The 26,569-nt window shown below is 41.7% G+C and overlaps 2 protein-coding genes across 10 annotated transcripts; one reads left to right on the plus strand and one right to left on the minus strand.

Annotated features, from left to right (window-relative positions):
* Positions 1-227: 227 nt before the first annotated feature.
* Positions 228-13,242, minus strand: LOC124043518 (cyclic AMP-dependent transcription factor ATF-6 beta-like). 5 transcript variants are annotated; one of them, XM_046362192.1, is made up of 17 exons: positions 12,950-13,242; positions 11,365-11,444; positions 10,525-10,606; positions 10,080-10,139; positions 9,896-9,978; positions 9,508-9,694; positions 9,131-9,295; positions 8,075-8,265; positions 7,745-7,924; positions 5,295-5,377; positions 4,945-5,151; positions 4,355-4,462; positions 4,014-4,113; positions 3,743-3,810; positions 3,412-3,514; positions 3,195-3,279; positions 228-2,989 (listed from the first exon to the last, which is right to left on the minus strand). In XM_046362192.1, exons 1-17 carry the CDS (start codon positions 13,020-13,022, stop codon positions 2,721-2,723), a joined length of 2,124 nt encoding a protein of 707 aa, XP_046218148.1. In that variant the 5' UTR covers positions 13,023-13,242; the 3' UTR covers positions 228-2,720. The 5 variants fall into 5 exon arrangements, with proteins under 5 accessions (XP_046218148.1, XP_046218147.1, XP_046218152.1 ...); XM_046362191.1 differs by having other exon boundaries at positions 10,504-10,606; XM_046362196.1 differs by having other exon boundaries at positions 10,504-10,606; positions 12,945-13,242.
* Positions 13,243-14,567: 1,325 nt separating this feature from the next.
* LOC124043519 (obscurin-like) lies at positions 14,568-26,041 on the plus strand. Of its 5 annotated transcripts, none has more exons than XM_046362197.1 (9): positions 14,568-14,707; positions 18,713-18,961; positions 22,596-22,877; positions 23,125-23,166; positions 23,283-23,324; positions 24,312-24,422; positions 24,519-24,575; positions 24,678-24,709; positions 24,792-26,041. In XM_046362197.1, exons 1-9 carry the CDS (start codon positions 14,638-14,640, stop codon positions 24,951-24,953), a joined length of 1,047 nt encoding a protein of 348 aa, XP_046218153.1. In that variant the 5' UTR covers positions 14,568-14,637; the 3' UTR covers positions 24,954-26,041. The 5 variants fall into 5 exon arrangements, with proteins under 5 accessions (XP_046218153.1, XP_046218154.1, XP_046218156.1 ...); XM_046362198.1 differs by having other exon boundaries at positions 24,312-24,416; XM_046362199.1 differs by having other exon boundaries at positions 14,583-14,701.
* The last annotated feature ends 528 nt before the right edge of the window (positions 26,042-26,569 follow it).

Here is a 26,569-nt window from a genome sequence, read left to right on the forward strand (position 1 = left end):
GATGGTATTTGTATCAGCTGACAATTAAAGCTGCTGGAACGAGACCAACTACTCTGGCTTTCGGTTTAAGAGATCGAATCGTGGTTACAGAAAAATGGTGACAGACTGGGGGCGTAAGAAGAATTAGAAGGAAAACGTTGGTGGATAGCGTCAGAGCCCTATGAACAATATATTTGTGTTTATGTTGATCCTGCTTTTTGGGTATGTTCAAGAGAAAGGCAACAGTGTACTTAAAAAAAAAAAACTTTATTTATCAAATTCAAAAAGGCAGCAGCTCAAACATCTCATTCAGGGAAAAATGACATTTTTAAAAGTCTTATTTATGAGAATTCATTTAAATAAGAAAAGACAGGTGGCGTTGAACATATATATACACACATTGTACGGAAAAGTATTACGGCCAAGTGAAGAAAAAAAATTATAATAATGACGACGGGTGGTGGTACTTGGATTCTACATTTTTTTGCACGATAGTAAAGAATAAAGTGCCAATATTTTGAGAATAAAGTCTAAATGTGGAGTTAAATTTCAAGATTAAAGTAGGAGATTTGGTTAACAGCATGTCTCCCTGACTCCCTGTTGCTGTGCGCGCCACCAATGAAAAGCCTGCAGTTAGATGACCCGGTGAAACTATACTTTAGAATTGGCTTCAGTAACAAGGATATCCTCTCTTTTAGCACATATAACAAGAAGAAGTATTAGAACCTCAAAAAGGTTGTACCACAGATTATTTTCAGAAGAAGGAAACGTGGTTACATACATAGTACTTTCTACATTTCATGCAGAAAATTATAATCCAAGTACCACCACCCGTTGCCGTTTATTATTTTTTACTCTTCACTTGGCCCGAATACCCTTCTGTAACATTGCTTCCGTTATAACCATAGATTTCCATGCTTAAAGTTTTGCTGTGTGTGTACATGTAATGTGTGTGTGTGCGGGACAGTGAATTGACATGTACATGAAAAAGGGAATGTCTTTGGTCCGACACCTCACATACATGACTAGTAGTAGTAGCATTGTGTTCCTGTATTTCATTGGCTAAAGTAAGAAATAAGACTACAAAGAGACCCCTCAACACCCCTAACACAACTTGTACAGTTTTATATCCATTTTTTTTATTCATTTTTTTTTATTATAATAATTCTACTTTTCATATTTAAAAGTTAAAACATGGGTGGTATTCCCATGAGAACGGCATTATTATCTCAAAAATACACACTTGCCAAAGAAGTACGTGCAGTGCTTCAGGCAGAGAAAGACAGACAAAACATAGCAAGAGTTCACAGAGAGTTTACAACTAAAGAAAATGCCTTCACATCTCATTGTAAATTCAGAAATCACTTTTGGTCAAAAGACTAAGACTGCATTTTTGTGTGTGTGTGGGGGCAAGGGGGGCGGGCGACATCCACCAAAAGAAAAACAACTGAAAACGATGCTTACAGTTCACTGGAATTACTTCACATATACTGTGTATGAGAAACAATACATTTGATAATTTCAGAGTAACTGGATGATTCTGGATAAAGTGTCAGTAATTGCTGATGACATTGAGAATTTATTCAGATGTTAATACATCCTAGGTTTTTTTCTGCACTATCACAGCTGTTGCTGTTCTCCATAATTACACAGAGACACAAATGGATCAGCTGCAAGATTTGTGCAAGTGAGAAAAATCACCTGTATATAGAAACACACAGTATGATCAAGGTGGTGGTCTACATTCAATGCAAATATATTTAGTCCATCCATGTACTTATTATTACTGTGCTCACTTCTGGAACATAGGAACAGCAGGTTTGTGCCCATAACATGCAGAGGTTTAGAGCACAGAATATAGGTATGAATTTGTTTAAAGTAACTCAACAGCTACCGTTTATATTTACAACCAATAAACTCAAGTTAAATAACCCTCATACAAATCCAAAACACATTTGACATAAAATAAACAAACAAAAACCAAGCTGAAAAATAGCATCTGACCTGCATTTTCTGCAGGAGCCCTCTGAATGGAATTTCAATGGAAAGCGATAGAAACAAATATACAGACAACCTCTACTACAACAACAACAACAACTCAAATGAAACCATGAGCAGTCCATTCTACCACTAGCTGCATATATATTTCAGTGATTAGTTCTGCGCTCTGTCTTAGACCTGGCAGTTTACTGCACTATGTTTTGGGCAGGTTTAAAAAAAAGTATATATTAAGAAATGATTTAGTTAGGAGCCATTGGTAAACTTGAATCCTAGCATGTAAAAAATATATATAAATAAAAGAGGGTGTCAAGTGGGATGAGGTTAAATAACGTGGGTGATGGCATAGCCTTTTAGGTTTGCTTTGTTTTCAGATTTTTTTCCCCTTCAATTTTATTTGACTTCTTTAATATAAAAACAGAGCAGGTTTGCAAAGTGGCTATTACTCATTGGTCTATTAGTATATGGAGTCTTCAGTATAATAAACACATTTGCTTTGAGTTGCTGAGACAAAGTTTCAACATCGGGGCACTACAAGGTCATTGTTAAACATCCGTTTCAATTAGTACAGATGGCCTCCGTAATTCCATAACAGATGTGCCTCCTACAACCTTTCAACTCTCCCTTATTAAGTCCGCATCCCCATCTCACCTATTCGATCTCCCATTACCCTCTCTGTCCCGTTTTCCGCTACCTGTCCTTTCTCCTCCAATCCCCCTCTCGATTGTTCACCTTCAATAGCCTCAAACCTGGCCCCCCTGGCTGATGTAATACTCAGCCTCCCTTCTTCTGACGGGTAAGGGTTGCCGTGGAGACTCCGCTCCGCCGGTGTGGGGATGGTGGCGGCCTCGGAGGGAGGTGTGGTTGCTGTGGTGATGGTGGGCGGGGGGAGCCGAAGGGGGGTCGCGGAGGGACGGGGGAACATCGGAGGCTTTGATGGGGATTATCCGGGTGTCCATGACCTCACAATCCACCTGCATCATCATCTCATGGGATTTGTTATATAAACTCTCTGTGGGAGGGCGAGAGAAAGAAAGAGTGCAATGTAAAAATAGAGAGACACTGACAGGGATATGGGGAGAGGACAATAGATAGCCTTTATTTGTCTAACTAAATAACAAACAAAAAAGTGTTTGGGACAGTGCATTGGGGCTATAATTATGCATAATTCTAAACCGCTGATAGTTCCAACTAGATATCAAGAAAAACAAAGTCACCGTTGACAGACATAGCCGGCATCACCAGGGACATTTTGGGCCGTGTGGTCTTGTTGTGGCTGATGGCAGGCAACAGCAGGTGATCCTACAAACAGAAAGTATGTTCAGAAATGTCAGGACACGTTTGTTTTGCATTTTTCGAATGACACCCACCGTCCGTTTTTATTCACACTCGGTTTCACTTCCCTAGAGGTTTGGCGTCGCTGTTCCGTCTTACCCGTCTGAAGGAGACCACGTAGAAGGTGTCCTCACGCCGGTCGATGGCGTCCATGAAGTCACTGTAGCTGATCTCGGGACCGGCAGGGAACACTTGTATCTGACTGTGAGAGACAGAAGGGAAGTTAGGCCAAGACAAATAGCATTCATTTAAAAATAATAATCATTTAAATGGTCGGACTCATTCCAGCAGTGTTTTTCCTCAGTTGATGCAAATGCCACACTTGGTTTAGTATGGTACATGTGAACATGCAAAAGTCAACGAATCACTTAGAAATTGAAGCATGAACACCCATTGTTGACTACTGGGAAATGTGGTCTACGACGGTTACCTCTCGATGGAACGATGGGTCTGTATGGGAAGATATCTGGAGAAGTTTGTCTTCCTTAGCTGTGCTTTCTGTAGAAAAGGGAAGGGAAACAACGATGATGAATGTGTGCACCCAAACAATACCAATGAACACCAACTCGAAAGGGCTAGGTCGTTCAACACACCAGAGGGTATCATGAGTACTCACCTGAGCATGTGAACTTGAAAGTTGCTGGTATTTTGGCCTAATATGATCTGATACAGAAATACTAAGAAAGTAAATGAAACCACACCTGCGCTATTTTAGCTTTTTTCACCATCTTTGGCTTCCCTCCAGACTTCTTCCTGTCGATCTGGTGCCTGTGAACCCATCCTCTCAGCTCATCCGCCAGCCTGAAAGAGGACGTGAAACAGTCAGCTACAGTCAAGATGAGTGCACAGATAATGTACTAATAACACATACAGTGGGATTTATGAGGATATTATAACCCGCCCCCCTATCAACACAGATATACGAGAACACAGGTGCACTGTAAATAGAGTAGAAATATCATATTTGCATAAATGTGGTGGGTGGGAGAGAAAGAGCGAAAAAGAGAGACTCCTGAGTTGCGACCATAGCAGCACCGCTGACCTGAGGGACTCGGAACGGTTGAACTGCCTGCAGTCATTGGAGGTGAAATAGCGGTCGATGTCCTGCAGGACCAAATCCTTCACGTCACTGAACACATCACTCAGGTTCCTGAAAACAGCCAAACACGTAATGCAGATTGAAACAGCAACTTCGAACAGATTCAACATCCTTCTGAAAGCCTAAATCAGCATATCACTACTATTCTATGGAAAACTAGTGCGTTCAAGGGCACAAGTCCTTAAAAAGGGCCGTAAACATGAAGTAAACACTTAACAGGCAAGTAGTATGTGGACATTGTTCATTTTACGACAGTCTGTTACTTACTTCCAAGATCAGACCAGTATGACTGAATTCTAGATGATTAGACTGCATGAAAATCTTCTGCTCAGCTCAAACAATGTCTTGTTCTCTAAGGGCATTCTACTTGGCCATGTTTGCAAAGCCTCATCAATTAAAACCTTTGGTAGATGCATGATTGGCTGTACGACCCACATGGGCAGCAGTCGCAGATGGCTGTGAAAAGGTCATAATGAACAGGCTCACCATCATGGATATGCAGAATGAACTATGAATTGGACTTTACTACCCACCTAAACTGGTATGAATCGGTGGATTCCCTCTCCACTTCTCCTCCCTTCCACCCATCCTCTCCTCCCTCCTCCTCCTCCTCCTCCTCAGGATCCATCCTTTCCTCCACTCTGCTGTGTTCCTGAGCCATCTCAAACTCCAGGAGATGTCTTCCTGCGTGAGGCACCACCTCTTGCTGTAGTCCCGTCTCCAGCTTCCTGTCTGTGATACTGGAGGAAAACATTTTGTCAAAATCAAACATTAAATCATGGAGTTACGCACATGACTCGTTAAAACAAAGGATTTGTTTTGGCCAATTTGCCAATTGTTAACACTTAATTGAATGGCAGTGACTATGAACAGTGACTTTTACCTGACAGGGCCGAAACTGAAAGTCATGAACAGTAGCACTGCCATGACGCAGACGGCCCTCTTATTGTTACCAGACTCACTGCCCTGGAACATAGAGAGAGGAGAGTTAAAGCACAGTGTACACTGTACAAACACGTATCCTCAATCACATCTTTGAATGTATCTAGTCATTGCTTAAACAGACAAATCTTAACCACATTCTTAAAACTTTCATTTAGAAATATGAATTGAAAGCAATGCAGTCCATCCAGTCCATTAGGGAAATCCATCTCTGGCCCAGTAATGTAATCGCCGAACACATTTGCTTAAAGCCGCGATTATGTCACTTTTTGGTCGACCCGACCAAATTCACATAGAAATGTGAGTTATAGATCTGTCATTCATATAGAAAGCAAGTCTAAGAAATATTAATTTTCCCAAAGTCTTCTGCCTCAGTTTGTATGATGGGAATTTGCATATACTCCAGAATGTTATGAAGAGTGATCAGATGAATTACAATTAATTGCAAAGTCCCTCTTTGCCATGCAAATGAACAGAATCCCACAAAAATGTTTCCACTGCATTTCAGTCCTGCCACAAAAGGACCAGCTGACATCATGTCAGTGATTCTCTCACATAGGTGTGAGTGTTGACGAGGACAGGGCTGGAGATCACTCTGTCATGCTGATTGAGTTCGAATAACAGACTGGAAGCTTCAAAAGGAGGGTGGTGCTTGGAATCATTGTTCTTCCTCTGTCAACCATGTATACCTGCAAGGAAACATGTACCGTCATCATTGCTTTGCACAAAAAGAGCTTCACAGGCAAGGCTATGGCTGCCAGTAAGATTGCACCTAAATCAACCATTTATCGGATCATCAAGAACTTCAAGGAGAGCAGTTCAAATGCTGTGAAGAAGGCTTCAGGGCGCCCAAGAAAGTCCAGCAAGCGCCAGGACCGTCTCACCAGTACAGAGCTTGCTCAGGAATGGCAGCAGGCAGGTGTGAGTGCATCTGCATGCACAGTGAGGTGAAGACTTTTGGAGGATGGCTTGGTGTCAAGAAGGGCAGCAAAGAAGCCACTTCTCTCCAGGAAAAACATCAGGGATAGACTGATATTCTGCAAAAGGTACAGGGATTGGACTGCTGAGGACGGGGGTAAAGTCATTTTCTCTGATGAATCCCCTTTCCGATTGATTGGGGCATCCGGAAAAAAGCTTGTCCAGAGAAGACAAGATGAGTGCTACCATCTGTCCTGTGTCATACCAACAGTAAAGCATCCTGAGATCATTCATGTGTGGGGTTGCTTCTCAGCCAAGGGAGTGGGCTCACTCACAATTTTGCCTAAGAACACAGCCATGAATAAAGAATGGTACCAACACATCCTCCGAGAGCAACTTCTCCCAACCATCCAGGAACAGTTTGGTGATGAACAATGCCTTTTCCAGCATGATGCAGCACCTTGACACAAGGCAAAAGTGATAACTAAGTGATATTGACATTGATATTTTGGGTCCATGGCCAGGAAACTCCCCAGACCTTAATCCCATTGAGAACTTGTGGTCAATCCTCAAGAGGCAGATGGACAAACAAAAACCCACAAATTCTGACAAATTCCAAGCATTGATTATGCAAGAATGGGCTGCCAACAGTCAGGTTGTAGCCCAGAAGTGAATTGAAAGCATGCCAGGGCGGATTGCAGAGGTCTTGAAAAAGAAGGGTCAACACTGCAAATATTGACTCTTTGCATCAACTTCATGTAATTGTCAATAAAAGCCTTTGACACTTATGAAAATGCGTATAATTATGATTCAGTATTCCATTGTAACATCTGACAAAAATATCTAAAGACACTGAAGCAGCAAACTTTGTGGAAATTAATATTTGTGTCGTTCTCAAAAATTCTTGCCACGATTGTGCACCAGCTTCAAACAGCTGGAAATACAATATATTTGGTTAAAGGCCTAAAATAAACCTTTTGGTCCACTAGCCACTGTGGCAGGTAGATGGGGAAGAAAAGAATCAAATAGCCACTCAGATTTTTTTTTACCAGGCTAAATATTTTCCCTCCATAATTACAGCAAAGAATTGTCAAATAAAAACAGAATAGATGACCATGATTTGTAAATAGCCAAGAAACACAAAGACAAAGTCTCAGTTTGTAGACTTTAGAGTAATTTAGACCAACTTCTATACACAGCGCCTCCACAAATGAATCAGCACTTCATTCAGAGTGCACAGCTCTCCTGCCAGGCAGTGTTGCTGCGTGAGGTGGGATATAGGATTTGTATTTCTTTGTTTGATTAGCAGCTTTGAAACAAAACAGCAGAAACACTCTGAAAACAGCTACTGCAGCATTTTTCTACAATAAATTGCAACTAGCACGTGCTCATACTTGACTTCTGACAATTTTTTTATTTGGAAATATAATGGTCGCACTGTAGAGCCCTGCATATCTTCCCTCCCACCCGTACCTCTTTCCCGACAAGCGTCTCCCTCAGGGCCTGGTTCTCCCTGCGGAGGCGCTCGTTCTCCTGCTGCGCCTCCCTCAGCTGGCCCTCCAGGTTCTGCAGGTACTCCTTCTTCTTTTTGCGTGACTGGCACGCCGACTCCCGGTTCTTGATCATCCTCTGCTGCCTCTTCATCACCTTCATCTGTGTCATGGCCGGAGGGGAGAACGCATGAAAGTGAATTATGGCAGAAGTTGTTAACAGCAGCTGATTGCACAGCGTATGATTTGACAGTGAAGACTGAGGTAATACAACAGCTGAAGAAGAGAGTGAAAGAGACTCAATCCTACTCACCGACTGACTGACATGTGACTGACAGACACTCACATCAATGCCATTGCTCCCTGGCAGAGAGGACGCTGGGACTACGGGTTTGCTGCGGAATGGGGCTGTGGAGCTATGGCCGTGAGGCATGGTGGGAGAGACAGGCTCCATTTTGACGATGGCTGGAGTGGACCCCAGACAGACAGACTGGGAAAGCACCACTAAGGGAGGAAAGGAATGGGACATCACTTAGCTATTACATAACCATGCCATTACATAATAAATTATCTTACCAGACAGACACACTAAAATCCAGAATCCGGGTAGTAAAAAAAAAAGAAAAAAAAGACTGATATATAAATAGTTTCTCTCTCTTCTTTTTACCCCCTTTTCCTCCCCAACGGACTCGGGAGGTGAAGGTCGAGTCATGCGTCCTCCGAAACATGACCCGCCAAACTGCGCTTCTTAACACCAACCCGCTTAACCTGGAAGCAAACACCGTTCACCTGACAACCGAGGTCACCCTGCAGGCGCCCAGCCCGCCACAAGGAGTCGCTAGAGCACGACGAGTCAAATAAACAACCCCCGGCCAAACATTCCCCTAACCCGGACAACGCTGGGCCAATTGTGCGCTGCCCTATGGGACTCCCGAACACGGCTGGTTGTGATACAGCCCAGGATCGAACCCGGGTCTTTAATGACACCTCTCAGACCGCTGCGCACTCGAGAGGCCCCTATAAATAGATTTCTAATCAACAACCGTTGCAGGAATATACATTGACAGGCATTGTGTCGATTTGAGCATACACACACACACACACACACACACACACACACACACACACACACACACACACACACACACACACACACACACACACACACACACACACACACACACACACACACACACACACACACACACACACACACACACACACACACACACACACAGACAGAGAGAGTAACTCTAAATAAAAAATATATATTCAAGGATCCCCTTGAATTAACCTTGTGTATTCACCAAACGGTAAGCCTGGAAAAAGGTAATGTGTGAAAAATGGTCAGCCTGGTCCCAGGACTCACCTGGCCTGCTCTGGTCCATGCTAGGCAGGCTGTGCAGTATGAGGGCCTTGGCTGGACTGGGAGACTGGGGGACGGGGAGAGCCGATAAACACACAGGCCTGGGCTGGATGGGAGGCTTACTGCTCAGGATGGTACTGGCTTTGATGGTGGCCGCAGTGGGGTGGACTGGAGGGAGGGTGTGTTTGAGCGATAGAGAAAATAATGTGACAGTGAGCATGAACGCGTGAGAGTTAAAACCCCTCCCACGCACTATAAATGTCTAAGTACATTTGCATCAAAAGTACATGAAATACAAAGTCTGCTCTCTTGTGGATGAAGTCTTTCCTGTGCAGCACGTACACCTACAGTATAGCTGACATCACTGTAGCAACACACACCTGTGGCAAGTGCGTCGATGCCATTGTTGGCTGCTGTCTGGTGTTGCTGTGGCTGTGGGAGCAAATGGGACTGTGGTTGGGCCTGTGGCGCGGAGGCCACCGTGACTTCACATGTGTCAAGTGGTGGCGACAGCACATCTCCAAACATATAAGGAGGTGTGGGCGGGTTCTCCCCTTTCACTGTGATCTGAATGGTAGAAAGAGAGAGATGTGGAAGACATTAAACTTTTTCTTTTAAAGGCTTCACACCTTTGTTGCACATTGGTTAGCTTTGACATATTCTAACTAGGCTAACTAGTTCAGAGACTCTGAGACACAGTCATGTATCAATGTTGCATAAGGTGCCTTTAGTTGTGTGATGTGGAAGTTGATTTCTGTCTGGACTGACCTGTGAGTCTGGGAGTGACGTCAGGGAGCAGTCTGAGGCCAGCGAGGAGGCAGGGGAGGGAGGCTCCGCCTTCACCCGGAACACTGGAACAGCACACACAAATGATTCAAAAAGACACAGTGAATATTTCACATTCCAGGATAAAAAAGACAAACACGTAAGCAATAGCCAAAGAGGAACTTACACATGTCCACTGGCAAAGGCTGCGTTATCGTCATTTTATCTTTCAATACGGGACTGTCCCCTTAAGAGTGAGAGGAAGGCAGAGAGACAGCGGGGAGGGAGGGAGCAAGGTTATGCAAGTACACTACAACTGATGCTGAGCTACAATGACACCTTATTGATAAATTGAAATGGTAGTGCATTAGGGAAGTATTGATGTTCACATAATTACATTTCCACTTATAGTTTGAGGTCAAATGGCTCAAAAGTCTACTGTACATAACTCCTGCTTTAGCCTAGTACATGTTTGATCTTTAAAATAACATGGAGAAATCCTCAGGCCCATATCATTCATCTTATTATTTTGCTTTGTGGGCCTTCGATAACAGTAATAACATGTCTACTACCACAACTAATAAGGAAAACCTATTTTTATGCTTACTGACATGTTTTATTCATCTCTGCACCTGTGAGAAGGTTGTCATCCAGGTGTCTCCACGGCGACGTGGGATTGTCGGGATCAAGAGTCAGCACGAGATCGTTGTCAAACTGCGAGGAAACGAAGCACAGAATTAGGCCATTGTCTAGATTAGTCAGTAGGTCGACAGGGGGCACACAATCGGTTTTCCCAACAGGCAATCAGCCCCATTATGGACCGGCCCATCTCAGGCTCACTCAAGTTACCTTATTTAACGTTGGCATCACACACTGAACTATCACCACTGCTAGTTAGTGTTTAGCACTGCCTGGCTGATATATACTGATACTGCTCTCATAGAGCAAGAATGAGCAGATTGTCACACTATTGCACACTATTTTATTTAAACTTTATTTTACCAGGCAGGTCAATTAAGAACAAATTCTTATTTACAATGACGTCCTGCCAACCCTGAATGGGACTGAGAAGCTTGCATCAGATAGGCCTAGTCTTATGTGGTCCAAATCTTAATTTGAGATACACTTGTGTAACAGACTTAATCACAAATCAAGTCCATGTGAGATTTGAACCTCTGAATTACCTGTGTTGTTGGATCTCATATGTGGACCATATTGTTAAAGCAGATATGGAGGTAACAGTGGTGGTTACCTCATATTACTAACAAACAAGACATTTCCAATGGTTGATTGTAGGGATGCAGATTGGAATCGGCCCCATGTTGAGTACACAGGGAATGAGGTCTAAATCATTGAATGAGCGATTAGCGTCGGTCATAGATTTGGATTAACTTCAATGTGGTAATACAACATGTGCAGTACAGTGGCCAGAAAATAGAGTCAGGGCCTGTGAGCAGAAACTCTGTCCTTACCGACGTTTCATATTTTGGTCGTCTCGTGTACTCCCCGTCCTCTCCCTCCTCCATGCTCTCGCACTGGTACAGACAGGCATCTGGGACAGACCAATTAGTTAGTATTGTAGGAACACAATAATTTACCGACACGCTCAAGTCAGTTGCTTGAGTGTCAGTTGCTATAGCGTTTGTAAAGCCTTCTCACTGTCCCACAGCGACCTCTCGTCCGCCACGGTTCCCAGTGCCTTATTTGGTTTGACACGGGCTAGAAACACATGACTCTGACCTTTGAGCTAAAACAAGAAGAGGGATCTACTAGTAAATGGTGGTTGTGATCATAAACACAACACCTAAAATAAGCTCCAGGTTTGATGCTTTTATACACCCATTTTAAAGGAAAAACAGGTTTCCGTTACGGGAGTCCAGTTTGGGTCTTCTGGCTTTACAAAGAGGGGGAAATCTAAGCAGTGGAGGGGAAGCTGGCTTAAAATAAATGAGGATTTCAGCCCTGAGGTGACCCAGCTTTAATAGCAGAGGGATCAGATACCCACCTACTCTGTACTGAGAATTGTTCCCCATTACTGTTGAATTTCAATTAGCAAAGGGATAGCAAAAGTCTTAGCTACTCATAATAATAGTAAACCCCATTAACTAGAGGGCCAATTTATGAAATTAAATTGTAGTTCAAGCCTACATTATCGAGGGGTGTTTTTTGTCTTGAAAGAACGCTGAAAGAATACGAAGTAGGCTATCCTTTACAACTATAAAACGTTTTCCAGAACTGGTTTTGATTCATACTACAGGCTGTTTAAATTCATAAAGAGTAAATGTAAAAGTTCAATCAGGTTCAGCAATCACAGGAAGTTAAAGTGCTCACAGTTGACTGATTGCATGAGACAACCAAAGAATTAAGTCTGCAAACTTGAGCATACAAAATCAATGACCAGGGAGTCAGTAAAAGGGGAAGTTATCTAGAATACAGTGCCCTACAATGAAAACAAGAAAGATGCAAATGCTACTGATTTAAGAAAAAGACAGATGCTCAGATATTCCAGACCACCAGATGTCCCATAAAGCTAGCTATGTTTTCAGTCTTTGGGTAGGCTAAGCCCTATGGTTGTTTCACATATTGCATACAGTTGTAATTCAGGTATTTTGGCCTGATGGTATTTTCAGCTAGACTGTGTCTTATGGAAAACGAAAGCTTGCAGAGCGCAAGCTTTTCTCACACTAATACTAAATTAGCTAAAGCCCCATCTCATCTGTGCATTCACATGTCCGGCTTGCTGTCCAGTGTACAAGTATAACGTTAGCTAGTCATTGACACACCCACGAAAGAAACCAAACCACCCCCAACTGCGTATCATTCTACCACCAACTTTCATATTTGGATTTTTCCGCAATTTGTTCCCTTTGTCAACCTGTTAAAGGTAGGGCGAGTAAAGGGAATATGCATAATCAATTTCACGCGGTCGTGATCAGCTGAAAGTCGCGTTAGCTAGCCACAGTAGCAGATCATTGTAGATACGTAGCTAGCTAACGCATCCATGCTGCCCAGGTGGTAAACATACATTACAGTAACGTTACCATTTATGTACCTTACCCCAATCTTCGCTTGTCAGAAGGTTATCAGCGAAGAAACGACTATCCAAATCAGATAGTAAATCCGTAGTCATAGCCACACAGCCAAATGCGTTTGTTGGGGGGGGTGTAAATCACTGATAAATTATATCAAACAAAAAAGATAAATCAGCGAAATAGATTTTACAGCGAATGATGCTCAATTTGCGATTTGGTCCATCGAAACATTAGATTTTGTATTTATTTTATTTCACAATATCCATTCGGTCCACAGCACCATCTCGCATATGACTACATCCAGACACGGGAACGACATTTCCGGCAAAAGCCCGTCCCATTTTCATTGCAGGATCCAATCAGAGCAACGATTTGTTAGATAGATTTTTCAATCGACCTGTCCAGTAATAGTATTACTATTTACTAAGCGTAAACAGTTGTGGGTGGTCAGAAATCAGATGTTTAAAGGTGATTCCGCCCACTCACGCATCAGAATTTTGAGAGACATTAAAAATATAAAATACTAGAGATGTAATTAGGAATTCCTATCAAATAGACTGGTGATAAAATCAATCAACTGTCAAAGAATAAGGAACATAGTGATGTAGGTGATGTATGAAAATAAATGAAAATCTAGCAACAACAGGAGAAAAACGATAGCCTCCCTGAAATAAATTAAATTGTTTAATCACTTTAATTAAGTATCAAATCAAAATCTAATTGTATTCATCAAATGCTAGGTGTAGACTAACAGTGAAACGCTTACTTACGGGCCCTTCCCAACAATGCAGAGCGAGAGAAAATAGAGAAATAATAGAACATTTATAATACAAGTAATAATATATACACAATGAGTAATGATAACGTGGCTATATACAGGGGTACCAGTACGGAGTCGATATGCAGGAGTACGAAGTAATTGAGGTAGTTATGTAAAAGTTGACAATGAATGTACAACTATGAATAAAGTGACAGTTGAAGCAGCGTATGCGATGACAAAAAAAAGTTTGTGCAAAAAGGGTCAATGCAGATAGTTGATTCAAATAATCAACGCTTGATGATTAGTTGGTTATTTGAATCAGCTATACAGTGCGAGGGCAAAAAACAAAACGTACACTCAGGTGGGTGTTGTTGTTTGGCGCCCTCCACTGTATGAAGTAGATTAATATGTCCAACATTTCTGAACCGTTTCCGGTACGGTATATCTGCACAAAACTAGTATAAAGCATTTATTTCGCTACTACTGTCATCATTCTAATAGCATTGTTTGGAAAGTCACTCTGCAGGGGTCCCATCTGGTTCAAATCTGTACTCACGAGGATGTAATTAAACACTGTCTCAACTTCAAGATAGGCTCAGCCCTATTGTGAGTGGCTTCTTATTTACCAATCAATCAACAAAAAGAAGGCATTTTAAAATTAGCATGAAATGCAATAAGAAACGCAGTATATAACAGGTTTATGTGAAAAGACGTGTCAATGTCCTCTCATTGAAGCACAATGAAACATTTAGGATATCCACTATCAAATGTTATAATGTTGAGTCTATGGTATGATGCTGCCCATTAGTCACCATAATGTCAATGTCTTAGTCATCACCACACAGACTCACGCGGTCTTGGTCTGGTTTAAACAAGGAACAGAGGAAAAGGGAAGGAGGGGTAACTATCACGTATACAGATGAACTCTGCAGTGTTGCAAGTTTTGGTGAAAGATGTGGAGCTATTTCAAGCCTTTGTTGTTTTTTCTAACGATTCCCCTCACCTCTAGTGCAACAGGTACAGGTACAGTGAACATTTAGTGCTTTGTTCTTTGCATTGATTGAGTACGACACCGACCATACTTTCTTTCTATCCAAGACAAAATGAACAAAACATAAGAGGGAGTATACACTGGGAAACATAGTGTATTAGAATAATATTGTATTTCCTATATTGATTTGAGATTCTACTTCATGTACAGTGCCTTCAGAAAGTATTCATACCCTTGACTTATTCCATATTTGTTGTGCTACCACCTGAATAACAAATTGTTTCAATTGTATTTTTCTCACCCGTCTACACACAATACCCAATAATGACAAAGTGAAAACTTTTTTTTAATGGAAATGTATAGAAAGTGATATACAGAAATATCTCACTTACATAAATATTTACACCCCTGAGTCAATACTTTGTAGAAGCACCGTTGGCAGCGGTCACAGCTGTGTCTTTCTGGATAAGTCCCTAAGCGCTTTCCACCCCTGGATTGTGCAACATATGCCCATTATTATTTTTAAAATTCTTCAAGCTCTGTCAAATTGGTTGTTGATCATTGCAAGACAACCATTTTCAGGTCTTGCCATATATTAAGTCAAAACCTGGCCACTTGACTGTCTTTTTTGGTAAGCAACCAGTGTAGCTTTAGCCTTGTGTTTTAGGTTATTGTCCTGCTGAAAGGTGAATTCATCTCCCAATGTCTAGTGGAAAGCAGACTGAACCAGGTTTTCCTGTAGGATTTTGCCTGTGCTTATCTCCATTCCGTTTATTTTTTATCCTTACAAGCATACCCATAACCCACTATCCTTGAAAATATGGAGAGTGGAGGGGAGGACAGCTCATTGAATTCAGTGGAGGGGAGGACAGCTCATAATAATGTCTAGAACAGAGGAAATAAAATAAAATACAATTGTATTAGTCAAATGCGCCGAATACAACAGGTGTAGACCTTACAGTGAAATGCTTACTTTCAAGCCCCTAACCAACAATGCAGTTAAAATAAATAAGAATAAGAAATAAAAGTAACAAGTAATTAAAGAGCAGCAGTAAAATAACAATAGTGAGACTATATACAGGGGGATACCGGTACAGAGTCAATGTGCAGGGGCACCGGTTAGTCGAGGTAATATGCACATGTAAGTAGAGTTATTAAAGTGACTATGTATAGATGATAACAACAGAGCGTAGCAGTGGTGTAAAAGGAGGGGGGACAATGCAAATAGTGTGGGTAGCCATTTGATTAGATGTTCAGGAGTCTTATGGCTTGGGGGTAGAAGATGTTTAGATGCCTTTTGGACCTAGACCTGGCGCTCCGGTACCGCTTACCATGCGGTAGCAGAGAGAACAGTCTATGTCTAGGGTGGCTTTTTGACAATTTTTAAGGACTTTCTCTGACACCGCCTGTTATAGAGGTCCTGGATGGCAGGAAGCTTGGCCCCAGTGATGTACTGAGCCGTACGTTGTGCCTTGCGATCAGAGGCCAAGCATGTTCCATACCAGGCAGTGATGCAACCAGTCAGCTTGCTCTCGATGGTGCAGCTGTAGAACGTTTTGAGGATCTGAGGACCCATGCCAAATCTTTTCAGTCTCCTGAGGGGGAATAGGTGTTGTCGTGCCCTCTTCACGACTGTCTTGGTGTGCTTGGACCATGTTAGTTTTTTGGTGATGCGGACACCAAGGAACTTGAAGCTCTCGACCCGCTCCACTACAGCCCTGTCGATGAGAATGGGGGCGTGCTCGGTCCTCTTTTTCCTGTCGTCCACAACCATCTCCTTTGTCTTGATCACGTTGAGGGAGAGGTTGTTGTCCTGGCACCACATGGCCAGGTCTCTGACCTTCTCCCTATATGCTGTCTCGTCGTTGTCGGTGATCAGGCTGTTGTTGACACTGCGTCATCTGCAAACTTAATGATGGCGTGTAGTCAGCCTGGTCATGCAATCATGAGTGAACAGGGAGTACAGGACGGGACTGAGCACGCACCCCTGAGGGGCCCCTGTGTTGAGGATCAGCGTGGCGTATGTGTTGTTACCTACCCTTACCACCTGGGGGCAGCCCGTCAGGAAGTCCAGGATCCAGTTGCAGAGGGAGGTGTTTCCATCCTCAGTTTTCTCCTAACACAGCCATTAAACTGTGTAACTGTTTTAAAGTCACCATTGGCTAATGGGAAAATCCCTAAGCGGTTTCCTTCCTCTTCGGCAACTGAGATAGGAAGGACACCTGTATCGTTGTAGTGACTGGGTTTATTGATACACCATCCAAAGTGTAATTAATAATCATCAAAGGGATATTTTTTTCATCTACCAATAGGTCAAATCAAATATTATTTTTCACGTGCCGAATACAACAGTTGTAGACCTTACTGTGAAATGCTTACTTACAAGCCCATTAACCAACAATCCAGTTCAAGAAATAGTTAACAAAATATTTACTAAATAAAGTAAAAAATAAAAAGTAACACAATAAAATAAGAATAATGAGGCAATATACAGGGGATACCAGTACACAGTCAATGTGCGGGGGTACAGGTTAGTCCAGGTAATTTGTACATGTAGGTAGGGGTAAAGTGACTATGCATAGATAATAAACAGCGAGTAGCAGCAGTGTCAATGTAAATAGTCTGGGTGGCCATTTGAGTAATCGTTCAGTAGTCTTATGGCTTGGGGGTAGAACATGTTAAGGAGCCTTTTGGACCTAGACTTGGCACTCCGGTACCGCTTGCCTTGTGGTAGCAGAGAGAACAGTCTTTGGCTTGGGTGACTGGAGTCTTTGTCAGTTGTTTGGGGTTTCCTCTGACACCGCCTAGCATATAGGTCCTGGATGGCAAGGCCATACGCACTACCCTCTGTAGCGCCTTTTGTTCGGATGCCGAGCAGTTGCCATACCAGGCGGTGATGCAACTGGTCAGGATGCTCTCGATGGTGCAGCTGTAGACCTTTTTGAGGATCTGGGGACCCATGCCAAATCTTTTCAGTCTCCTGTGGGGGAAAAGGTGTTGTCGTGCCTGCTTCACGACTGTCTTGGTGTGTTTGGACCATGATAGTTTGTTGGTGATGTAAACACCATGGAGCTTGAAAACTTCGACCCACTCCACTACAACCCCGTCAAAGACTCCAGTCACCCAATCATAGGTGCCCTTCTTTGTGAGGTATTGGAAAACCTCCCTGCTCTTTGTGGTTGAATCTGTATTTGAAATGCACTGCTCGGCTGAGGGACCTTACAGATAATTGTATGTGTGGGGTACAGAGATGAGTTAGTCATTCAAAAATCATGTTAAATACTATTATTGCACACAGAGAGTCCATGCAACTTATTATGGGACTTGTTAAGCAAATGTTTACTCCTGAACTTATTTATGCTTGCCATAACAAAAGGGTTGAATACTTATTGACTCAAGACATTTCAGCTTTAAATGTTGTATTTGTTTTTAACATTTTTGAAAAACACGATTCCACTTTGACATTATGGGGTTTTGTGTCTAGGCAAGGGACAACAATCTCAATTTAATCCATTTGAAATTCAATCCATTTTGTCAACACCTTGACAGTAACATTTTCCCAACAATAACACCATTAATACTAGTGTTTGTTTTAATGGTTTTGCCTTGAAACCCCCCCCACACACGTCAGCTTCCTTAAAGTGGGCTAATTTTATTCCCACTCTAAGGATATGCCATGTTCCCATTAGATAAAGAGGAATAGTGGATCACACAGGAAGCAGGAAGAAATGTACTCAGGAAGATATGAGTGACACACAGCCTTGCATGCAATGGTAGACAAACAGTTATATTCTTCTACATACAGCCACTGTAGAAGTAGACTGCACTCAGATGATTTCATAGGCTTGGGACAAGTCAGGCTCTCAGAAAACACCCCTGATCCAACACACTACCCCACATGTTTTCTTGGATTAAATTAGCTGTGACACAAAGCAGACATGCTCAGAAGTGTATGTCTATATTTCCCACAATATCAGTTTGTCCAGTTTATTCTAGTTAGTGTAAACCTACTTCACACTTGTTATTTCTTCACTCAGTGAGAAGAGTCTCAGTGCCTGAGGAGCATCGCCTGTACCTGGCCTGCAGTGGCACTGTTAACTTACAGTGGCGACACCAGGTCAACAGGATCATAGTCACCAAACAAGGCCAGACGGTTACTTACACGAACCAACAGAAATATGACCTCCAGCCTGATGGATCTCTGGTTATTAAAGAGCTGGAGCCATCCGACTCTGGGGACTACCACTGCAACGACCTGTTAGTGGCAGACGTGGAGGTACTGAAAGGTATGAGTGACAGGTACAGTGTGAAATGTAACACTTGTCTGACCACCACTCTAGAATAACACATTTTTAAAAATCTATAAATATATTGGTTGCTGTCCTTGATGATGTGAGTTGAAAATGTACCACTGACTGGGTGATGAAGAATGGTTCAACCAATGATCCATTTCAAGTGGTCAACCACCAGTGAAACTGCTCTGTCATTGGAGTGATAGAAGAAAATAAGTAATCTATTTTTAAGAAAATTAGCTGAAACACACTTATTTTTGTGACCAACTTGTATTATTTATTTGTATACATTTCTTTTGCGAGGGGTTCAGATCACAGACAGGAATTAATATTCACAAAGTGTGTATATATATAAAGAAATTAAAAGCCGTCGAAAACAAATAAAATAAGCATTATTTGTCCTGTCAGTCCCATCTCCCCTCTCCCTCCCCCTTCTTAGTAGGTGCGACCCATTCCTATTCCCCCTCCCTCCCACCCCTTACGGGCTCATGATGTGGACACACTGTATCTATGCATAAAACAAAACAACATGGGTAACTCATCTTATGTTTGTAAAGTTGTTTGTGGGACCAAGGCACACATGAATAGAATCAGCCTGCATACATCAATATTCTATACAGATATTCAAAATGCAATGGAAAGGCCCTCCGATTTGACACACTGAACTCTATCTGAGTAGTTGGTGAACCAGGCGAGGCAGTCATTTGAGAAACATAGGCTGTGTTGTCTGCAGATAAGAATACGTAATTGTCGAAAGCCTTGGCTAGGTTGATGAAGACGGCTGCACAGTACTGTCTTTTATCGATGGCGGTTATGATATCGTTTAGTACCTTGAGCGTGACTGAGGTGCCCCCATGACCAGCTCGGAAACCAGCACAGCGGAGAAGGTACGGTGGGATTCGAAATGGTCAGTGATCTGTTTGTTTCTGTGGCTTTCGAAGACTTTAGAAATACAGAGCAGGATGGATATAGGTCTGTAACAGTTTGATGGTCTTGACCGTTGTTGGAGTGGCGCGTAGTGTCACCCCCTTTGAAAATGAGGGACCAAAGAGATGACAGCGCCGAGTGTTTAATAAGGAGTGGACAACAAAATACTTCTTCACTGAATCTTTATGTCTGAATCTCAGACAATATCAGATTTGCCACGAAAGAAACTATGCTAGGTTTAACAGACTAGTAATAATTTACAGCCGTTTTTCACCGCAAACAATGGTGGCGGATCATTTTTGAAAGAGAGGGTCCAGATTGTCTAGCCCAGCTGATTTGTACGAGTCTAGGTTTTGCAGCTCTTTCAGAACATCTGCTATCTGGATTTGGGTGAAGGAGAAGCTGGGGAGGCTTGGGCAAGTAGCCGCAGGGGGTGCGGAGTGTTTGACCGGGGTTGGGGTAGCCAGGAGGAAAGCATGGCCAGTTGTAAAGAAATGCTTATTGAAATTCTCGATTATCGTGGATTTATCGGTGGTGACAGTGTTTCCTAGCCTCAGTGCAGTGGGCAGCTGGGAGGAGGTGCTCTTATTCTCCATGGATTTTACAGTGTCCCAGAACTTTTTGGCTTTAGAACTACATGATGCAAATTTCTGTTTGAAAAAGCTAGCCTTTGCTTTCCTAACTGACTGTGTGTATTGGCTACTGACTTCCCTGAAAAGTTGCATATCGCGGGGACTATTCGATGCTGGTGCATTACGCCACAGGATGTTTTTGTGCTGGTCGAGGGCAGTCAGGTCTGGATTGAACCAAGGGAAAAAGCAAGCCTTTTATCCTTGTTCTGTTCCTAGTTCTACATTTTTTGAAAGGGGTATGCTTATTTAAGATGGTGAGGAAATTACTTTTAAAGAACAACCAGGCATCCTGTACTGATGGGATGAGGTCAATATCCTTCCAGGATACCCGGGCCAGGTCGATTAGAAAGGCCTGCTCGCATCAACTGTGACCACCAAAAGGTCTTCACACTGGGGTAGTCCCAAATCATGTGCATGTAGGTTCCAATATTTATTGGAGAACACAACAGACCATTTGGAATAGGAGCAGGTTTAAATTGGCAGCGTTTCCACGGAGTCAAATTAAATATGTGAATGAATTTGTAGTGTATCAGTTGATGATTCAAATTTTGGGAGGACATGGGATATTGAAAAATAGGGGTAGGTTTGTAGAGAATCGAAGGACCATGAATGTAATAAGAAACCTTAGATGCTGGTTTAAGGCCATACAGGTTGAATAAAAATCACACATCTGACCACTCATGGTTCAGATAATTGAGAATCATGTCTAGTGAGAACTGACATTAAACTATGGTTCTGAAAGGAAAGCAGAGAAAGAACTTAGGCTATAGCACTGCAATAATATGACATGGCTGTATAAGCTAGCACAGGTAATTATATAACAGCAAGGGCTATACACTACAGCAGGCATAAGGCCTAGTCACTTGGCAATAGACTAAACAACCTATTGGACTTGTACACATGAAACTCAGGCAAATGTGCTCAAACATTACAGTAATGTTGAAATGTATACATAATATAAATACAATGAGCATGAATGAGTGATATATATATATATAATTGAATATAGCCTAGCACCAAAAATTAAGAATGCTAATAAACGGCTAATCGCTAGCAATCATGCTAAAATTAGTATACATTCCAATACAATATGCTAATGGTAGTGCTAGCGTGAGCCAACAAACAAGCTGAACACATGGTACTTTTACACAAGTCCACACAACTTAGGTATTTGGCATGACCTTGACCAATAAAACACTAACAAAAGTGGGGGTCCTCTGAATGGGAGTCTAAGCTGCCAACCGGAATTATCTAGAAGGGATGCCTAGAATCAGCCGACTGAAACTGGCCGCTTGAACAGATATTGTTCCAAACTCTTTTCCAATCTGTATTTTGTTTGTAGTCTTTAAGGTCTGTATTCCATATCGTAACTATTCCCATTGGTTTATGGAGGACTACTAGTAGTTTTTTATATATAGATTGAATACAAAACCTCCACTTGTGTTCTGGTTACATACAAACTCAGTGAGTGGATGGAAAGGCTCCATAAGTGCGCATAGTGGTTCTTAACGGCAAAGAATGTAAAATACAAATAAATTACGAATCAGTTAAATTATACATGTTTTTTTAGGTCATGAAAGGATAACAACCCTTCATCATTCATCAAAGAATATAACTATAAGTTGGGTAAAGCTAGACCCCCAAAAACCTTGGGTTTCTGGAGTGTATATATTTGATTTCTGTGCCGTTTCTTTTTCCATATAAAATGAATTTTATCTCAGTACTAACAAAGTGTGCTAACAATAAATTGAGTCTAGGCAAGACATTCATTTTGACTATCAAAATTCGACCTGATAAAGTTCATGTTAGATCAAACCATCTGTCGAGATCTGCTGTAATTGCAGTTGTGACTTTGTAGTTCTTCTAAACATTTTTAATTGAAACATCAATGCCCAGGTATTTAAAATGGGTCACAATTGGTATCTTCGATTCTATATCGAGGTTGAACATTGCTTTGTTAAGTGGGAGCAGAAACTATTTTGTTCATCTAATGAGCATATTACTATCAGTGTCAAAGACATTTTCACATCTTGTTACCAATATTTAATACAATAAATATCTTCCCACAGGCAAAAACTTTGAGGTTTCTGCTGGACGAGCCCTATTGCTTCCCTGTATAGTATCTAGCAAAGGCAAGCGGAGGTGGTTCTTCAGGAAAGATAGTCATGCGAAACGAGAACCCATCTTGACTCTGTTCAAGAATGGGACCATGAAAAAAGAGCGAAAGGACCCCCAGAAAAGGTTTTCCTGTGATGAAGATGGTTCCCTGCAGATCCTCACTCTGCAGCCAGGGGACTCTGGAGAGTACCTGTGTAATGGAGAAAAGGCAGCCAAAGTAACGGTGTTGACAGGTAGAGCTTTCCAAGTAGCATTTTTTCTCCTGTTTTTCCCTTATAGCTACACTGTATCAATTTAACTGTCCATGTATTTTCCTTTGACAGTATCATAAAGCATTTCATAAAAAGATCAGGCTCAAAAATCCTCTAACACTTGCTGGGAAAACCAGTAAGAGAAAGCTTTGGGGAAGCTTCAGAGGCCACTACAATGCCATTCCCTTAACTTAAAATGTCATGCATAACTTTATTTTTGCAAACCCAGATCATTTCAACATCCAGAGTACCACTGCTCTTATGCAAACAGGTAACACAAAGCAACACTTTGCAGTTCTTGAAAGTATGAAAATTACACAAGTCCAGGGTTTTAACTGTGAGCTGTAAAAGTAAATTCCATGACTAATATTCTTCAACTATTTTCAGATGTTGTTGGGAGAGATAACAGGGAGACACGCCCTATAAAAGGTAGGTTGTCCAACGAAAGTTCAGACACAAACCTCGGGGAGGCAACGGTCGAGTCATGTGTCCTCTGAAACATGACCCATCAAACCGTGCTTCTTAACACCCACTCGCTTAACCCGGAAGCCAGCCGCACCAATGTGTCGGGAAGAAACACCGTTCAACTGACGACTGAGGTCAGCCTATAGGTGTCCACTACAAGGAGTCGCTAGAGCGCGATGAGCCAAGTAAAGCCCCCCCAGCCAAACATTCCCCTAACCCGGATGACGCTGGGCCAATTGTGCTCCGCTCTATGGGACTCCCGATCACTGACGGTTGCAATACAGCCTGGGATCGAACCCGAGTCCATAGTGACACCTCTAGCACTGCGATGCAGTGCCTTAGATCGCTGCACCACTCGGGAGGCCCCTCTATGGACAATTCCTTCGACCTCATGGCGTGGTTTTTGTTCTGACATGCACTGTCAACTGTGGGACCTTATATAGACAGGTGGGGGCCTTTCCAATTCGATTCAATTGGATTTAACAGAGGTGGACTCCAATCAAGTTGTAGAAACATCTCAAGGATGATCAATGGAAACAGAACGCACCTGAGCTGAATTTCAAGTCTCTTAGCAAAGGGTCCGAATACTTATTTAAATAATGTATTTCTGTTTCGTATTTTTTTTTATAAATTAGCAAACATTTCAACACCTGTTTTCACTTTGTTATTATGGGGTATTGTGTGTAGATTGCTGTGGATTTTTTTTATTTAATACATTTTAGAATAAGGCTGTAAAGTTAACAAAATGTGGAAAAAAGTCAAGGGATCTGAATACTTTTCGAAGGCCCTGAACATTTATGTGTTGTAATATGCCACCCACCCAACTTTGTGTTTACTGTTAGCGACCCTCCATGCTGTGTGCTCGCTTCAGAGGGCATGAACTGGGCTTTCATCCTGTTATCAGGTGACATTTTCACAAATCAAATAGTGTTTCATGTTTTTGTCTATTAGTTGTGACGATAATAGCTGTCATTGGACTATGCCTCATGGTGCTTCTGGCTGGTCTGCTGTGCAATTTGCTGAAAGGAAGACTGAGAGAAAGAAGAAAGAAATGCAGTACAGGTTTTTTTAAATCCTCTAAATGATATTGTTTGTAATAAATTATTATTATTATTATTTTTTTTTACAAATGTGACATAATTACTGTATTCCCTATAGTGACAGGACACAAGCAGGAAGGAACTGAACTCCAGACTAGGTGCTTGTCAAATCTAGGTAAAGAACACTGTCTAATTGTTTGCTGACAGAAAGGCCCATCTCCCAACAAGTATTGCTATCATTGAAAACAAGTAATTTTAAAAATGTTTTGTGTTATAGGGTCTGATATCACACAAAGTGATGGGGAAGAAGTGAGTACAAATGAATATCACTCATTTAAAACTTTGCTAAAATGTTAATTTAAATATTTGTATGTCTCCGTGTCTGTCTCAGAGCCCTTCTTATGTGGAAGACACTGAGGTTCAGTATGCATCTCTGGGTCGGCAGAACTGGAGGGAAAGATTGAAGGTACAGGGAGACCAGCATCACGTCATCTATTCCACTGTGGTCACTGCTAGACCAGCATTCCAGGGTTTGGAGAGAATAACACATTGATTTGACTGATTGACTCCTTTACAAAACAGTTTGTTTTTTACCTCTTTGTATTACAGTACGAGTACATTTTGCAAAGGTTGCTCTTTAATCCTATAATAAATGTATTTGAGTCTTTCAAGATACTATTATTTTATCCAACTAATTCTATATCCTGTTGGCTTAAAACAATTATATTGAGATTCTTTGGATTAAAACAACTATTATTACATTACCCTTTTCAACATTTACAGAAACACTCATACATGCACAAGTCATAATACAATCTTAGTTCCATCAAGAACGGATATTTAAAGAACAATGTCAGCAGATGCACCATACGCCTGAATGAGCACATTGGGCCACTGTTGCATAGATAACATCTCCCTTGGCCAATCCTGGCACTCCCTAAGCAATGGGGCGGGCCTTACCAGTGTGCTTCATACTGGCATCGTGCAGACTCACTTCCTTATGAATATATATATATATATGTCAGTGTTAGTGATTAAATATTGACTTCATGCCATCCAAACCTCTCAGGCATAGATTTACAGTTAGACAAGTTTTAGTCCTAATGATTATGACTAACAGAAGTACTTTTACCTTGAGACTTGAATTTCTGTTCACACAGGTGCTACACAAATATGTTGTTGTACCTGAAAGAGGAAACAATTCATAGAGGCAATCTGCAGTTCAAACAATAACAAATGGGTTATCCCGCCATTGTTTTAGTAAATAGCTAACCAATGGGGATGAAGAAATAGAACCACTCTCAAATTCATAGACAGCGCTATTGATGCAAGGACTGACCATCGATGAGATCAAAATCATAGCTTTATTCATGTTCTAACGACCCTGGGTTTATCAGTGCGGATGTCGACTACAATGTTTTGAGAATATAAAAACAAGATTATGATTGGGGTTATAATTGGTGTTTTGATCGAGTAAGACAGTTCAACTAAGCTCATGAAGTTTTTATAAGTTATATTGTTCAAGAATCAATGGGTATATGTAATTACTTGAAGTCAAAAACATTTATGTAACAACTGCAGATTTGCAAAAGAGAAACTTTTATTTTGTAATGTCCCTTTAAGTAAACTATTTACACGTCTTATGTGTTTACATTCCCTTCTGTTTTTGCTGCACCCATTCAACCATAACAATAATGGGGAAGATCAAGATTTGTTCAACATAGACTGACCAGGTGAAAGCTACTGTGGGAAGCATTGGGGTCAACATGGGCCAGCATCCCAGTGGAAGGCTACTGACACCTTGTAGATTCCACGTCTCAAAGAATTGAGGCTGTTCTGAGGGCAAAATGGGATGCAAGTCATTATTAGGAAGGTGTTCCTAATGTTATGTACAGTCAGTGTACTTTTACCGTACACCATCTTGTTTATCCAGTCACTGCAACAGAAAGTGAAAGTAAGAATCACATTTCACAGCACAGTCTATGTATAGGTGAAATTACAAGAGCAGACGCCTTTGTGTCGGATCACACACAGGAAGGATTTTTCTACTCTCTGTGAATTCTTCTGACCGTAAATGTTCTCGAGATTTCTAACTCTCACCATGCCAAACGTAAATCTCATCTTGGAGGCTCTGTCTGCTGTCTCAGGTTGCAAAGTGGAATCAGCCAC

The sequence above is a fragment of the Oncorhynchus gorbuscha genome, linkage group LG09 (genome assembly GCF_021184085.1).
Source record: "Oncorhynchus gorbuscha isolate QuinsamMale2020 ecotype Even-year linkage group LG09, OgorEven_v1.0, whole genome shotgun sequence".
NCBI lineage: Eukaryota > Metazoa > Chordata > Actinopteri > Salmoniformes > Salmonidae > Oncorhynchus > Oncorhynchus gorbuscha.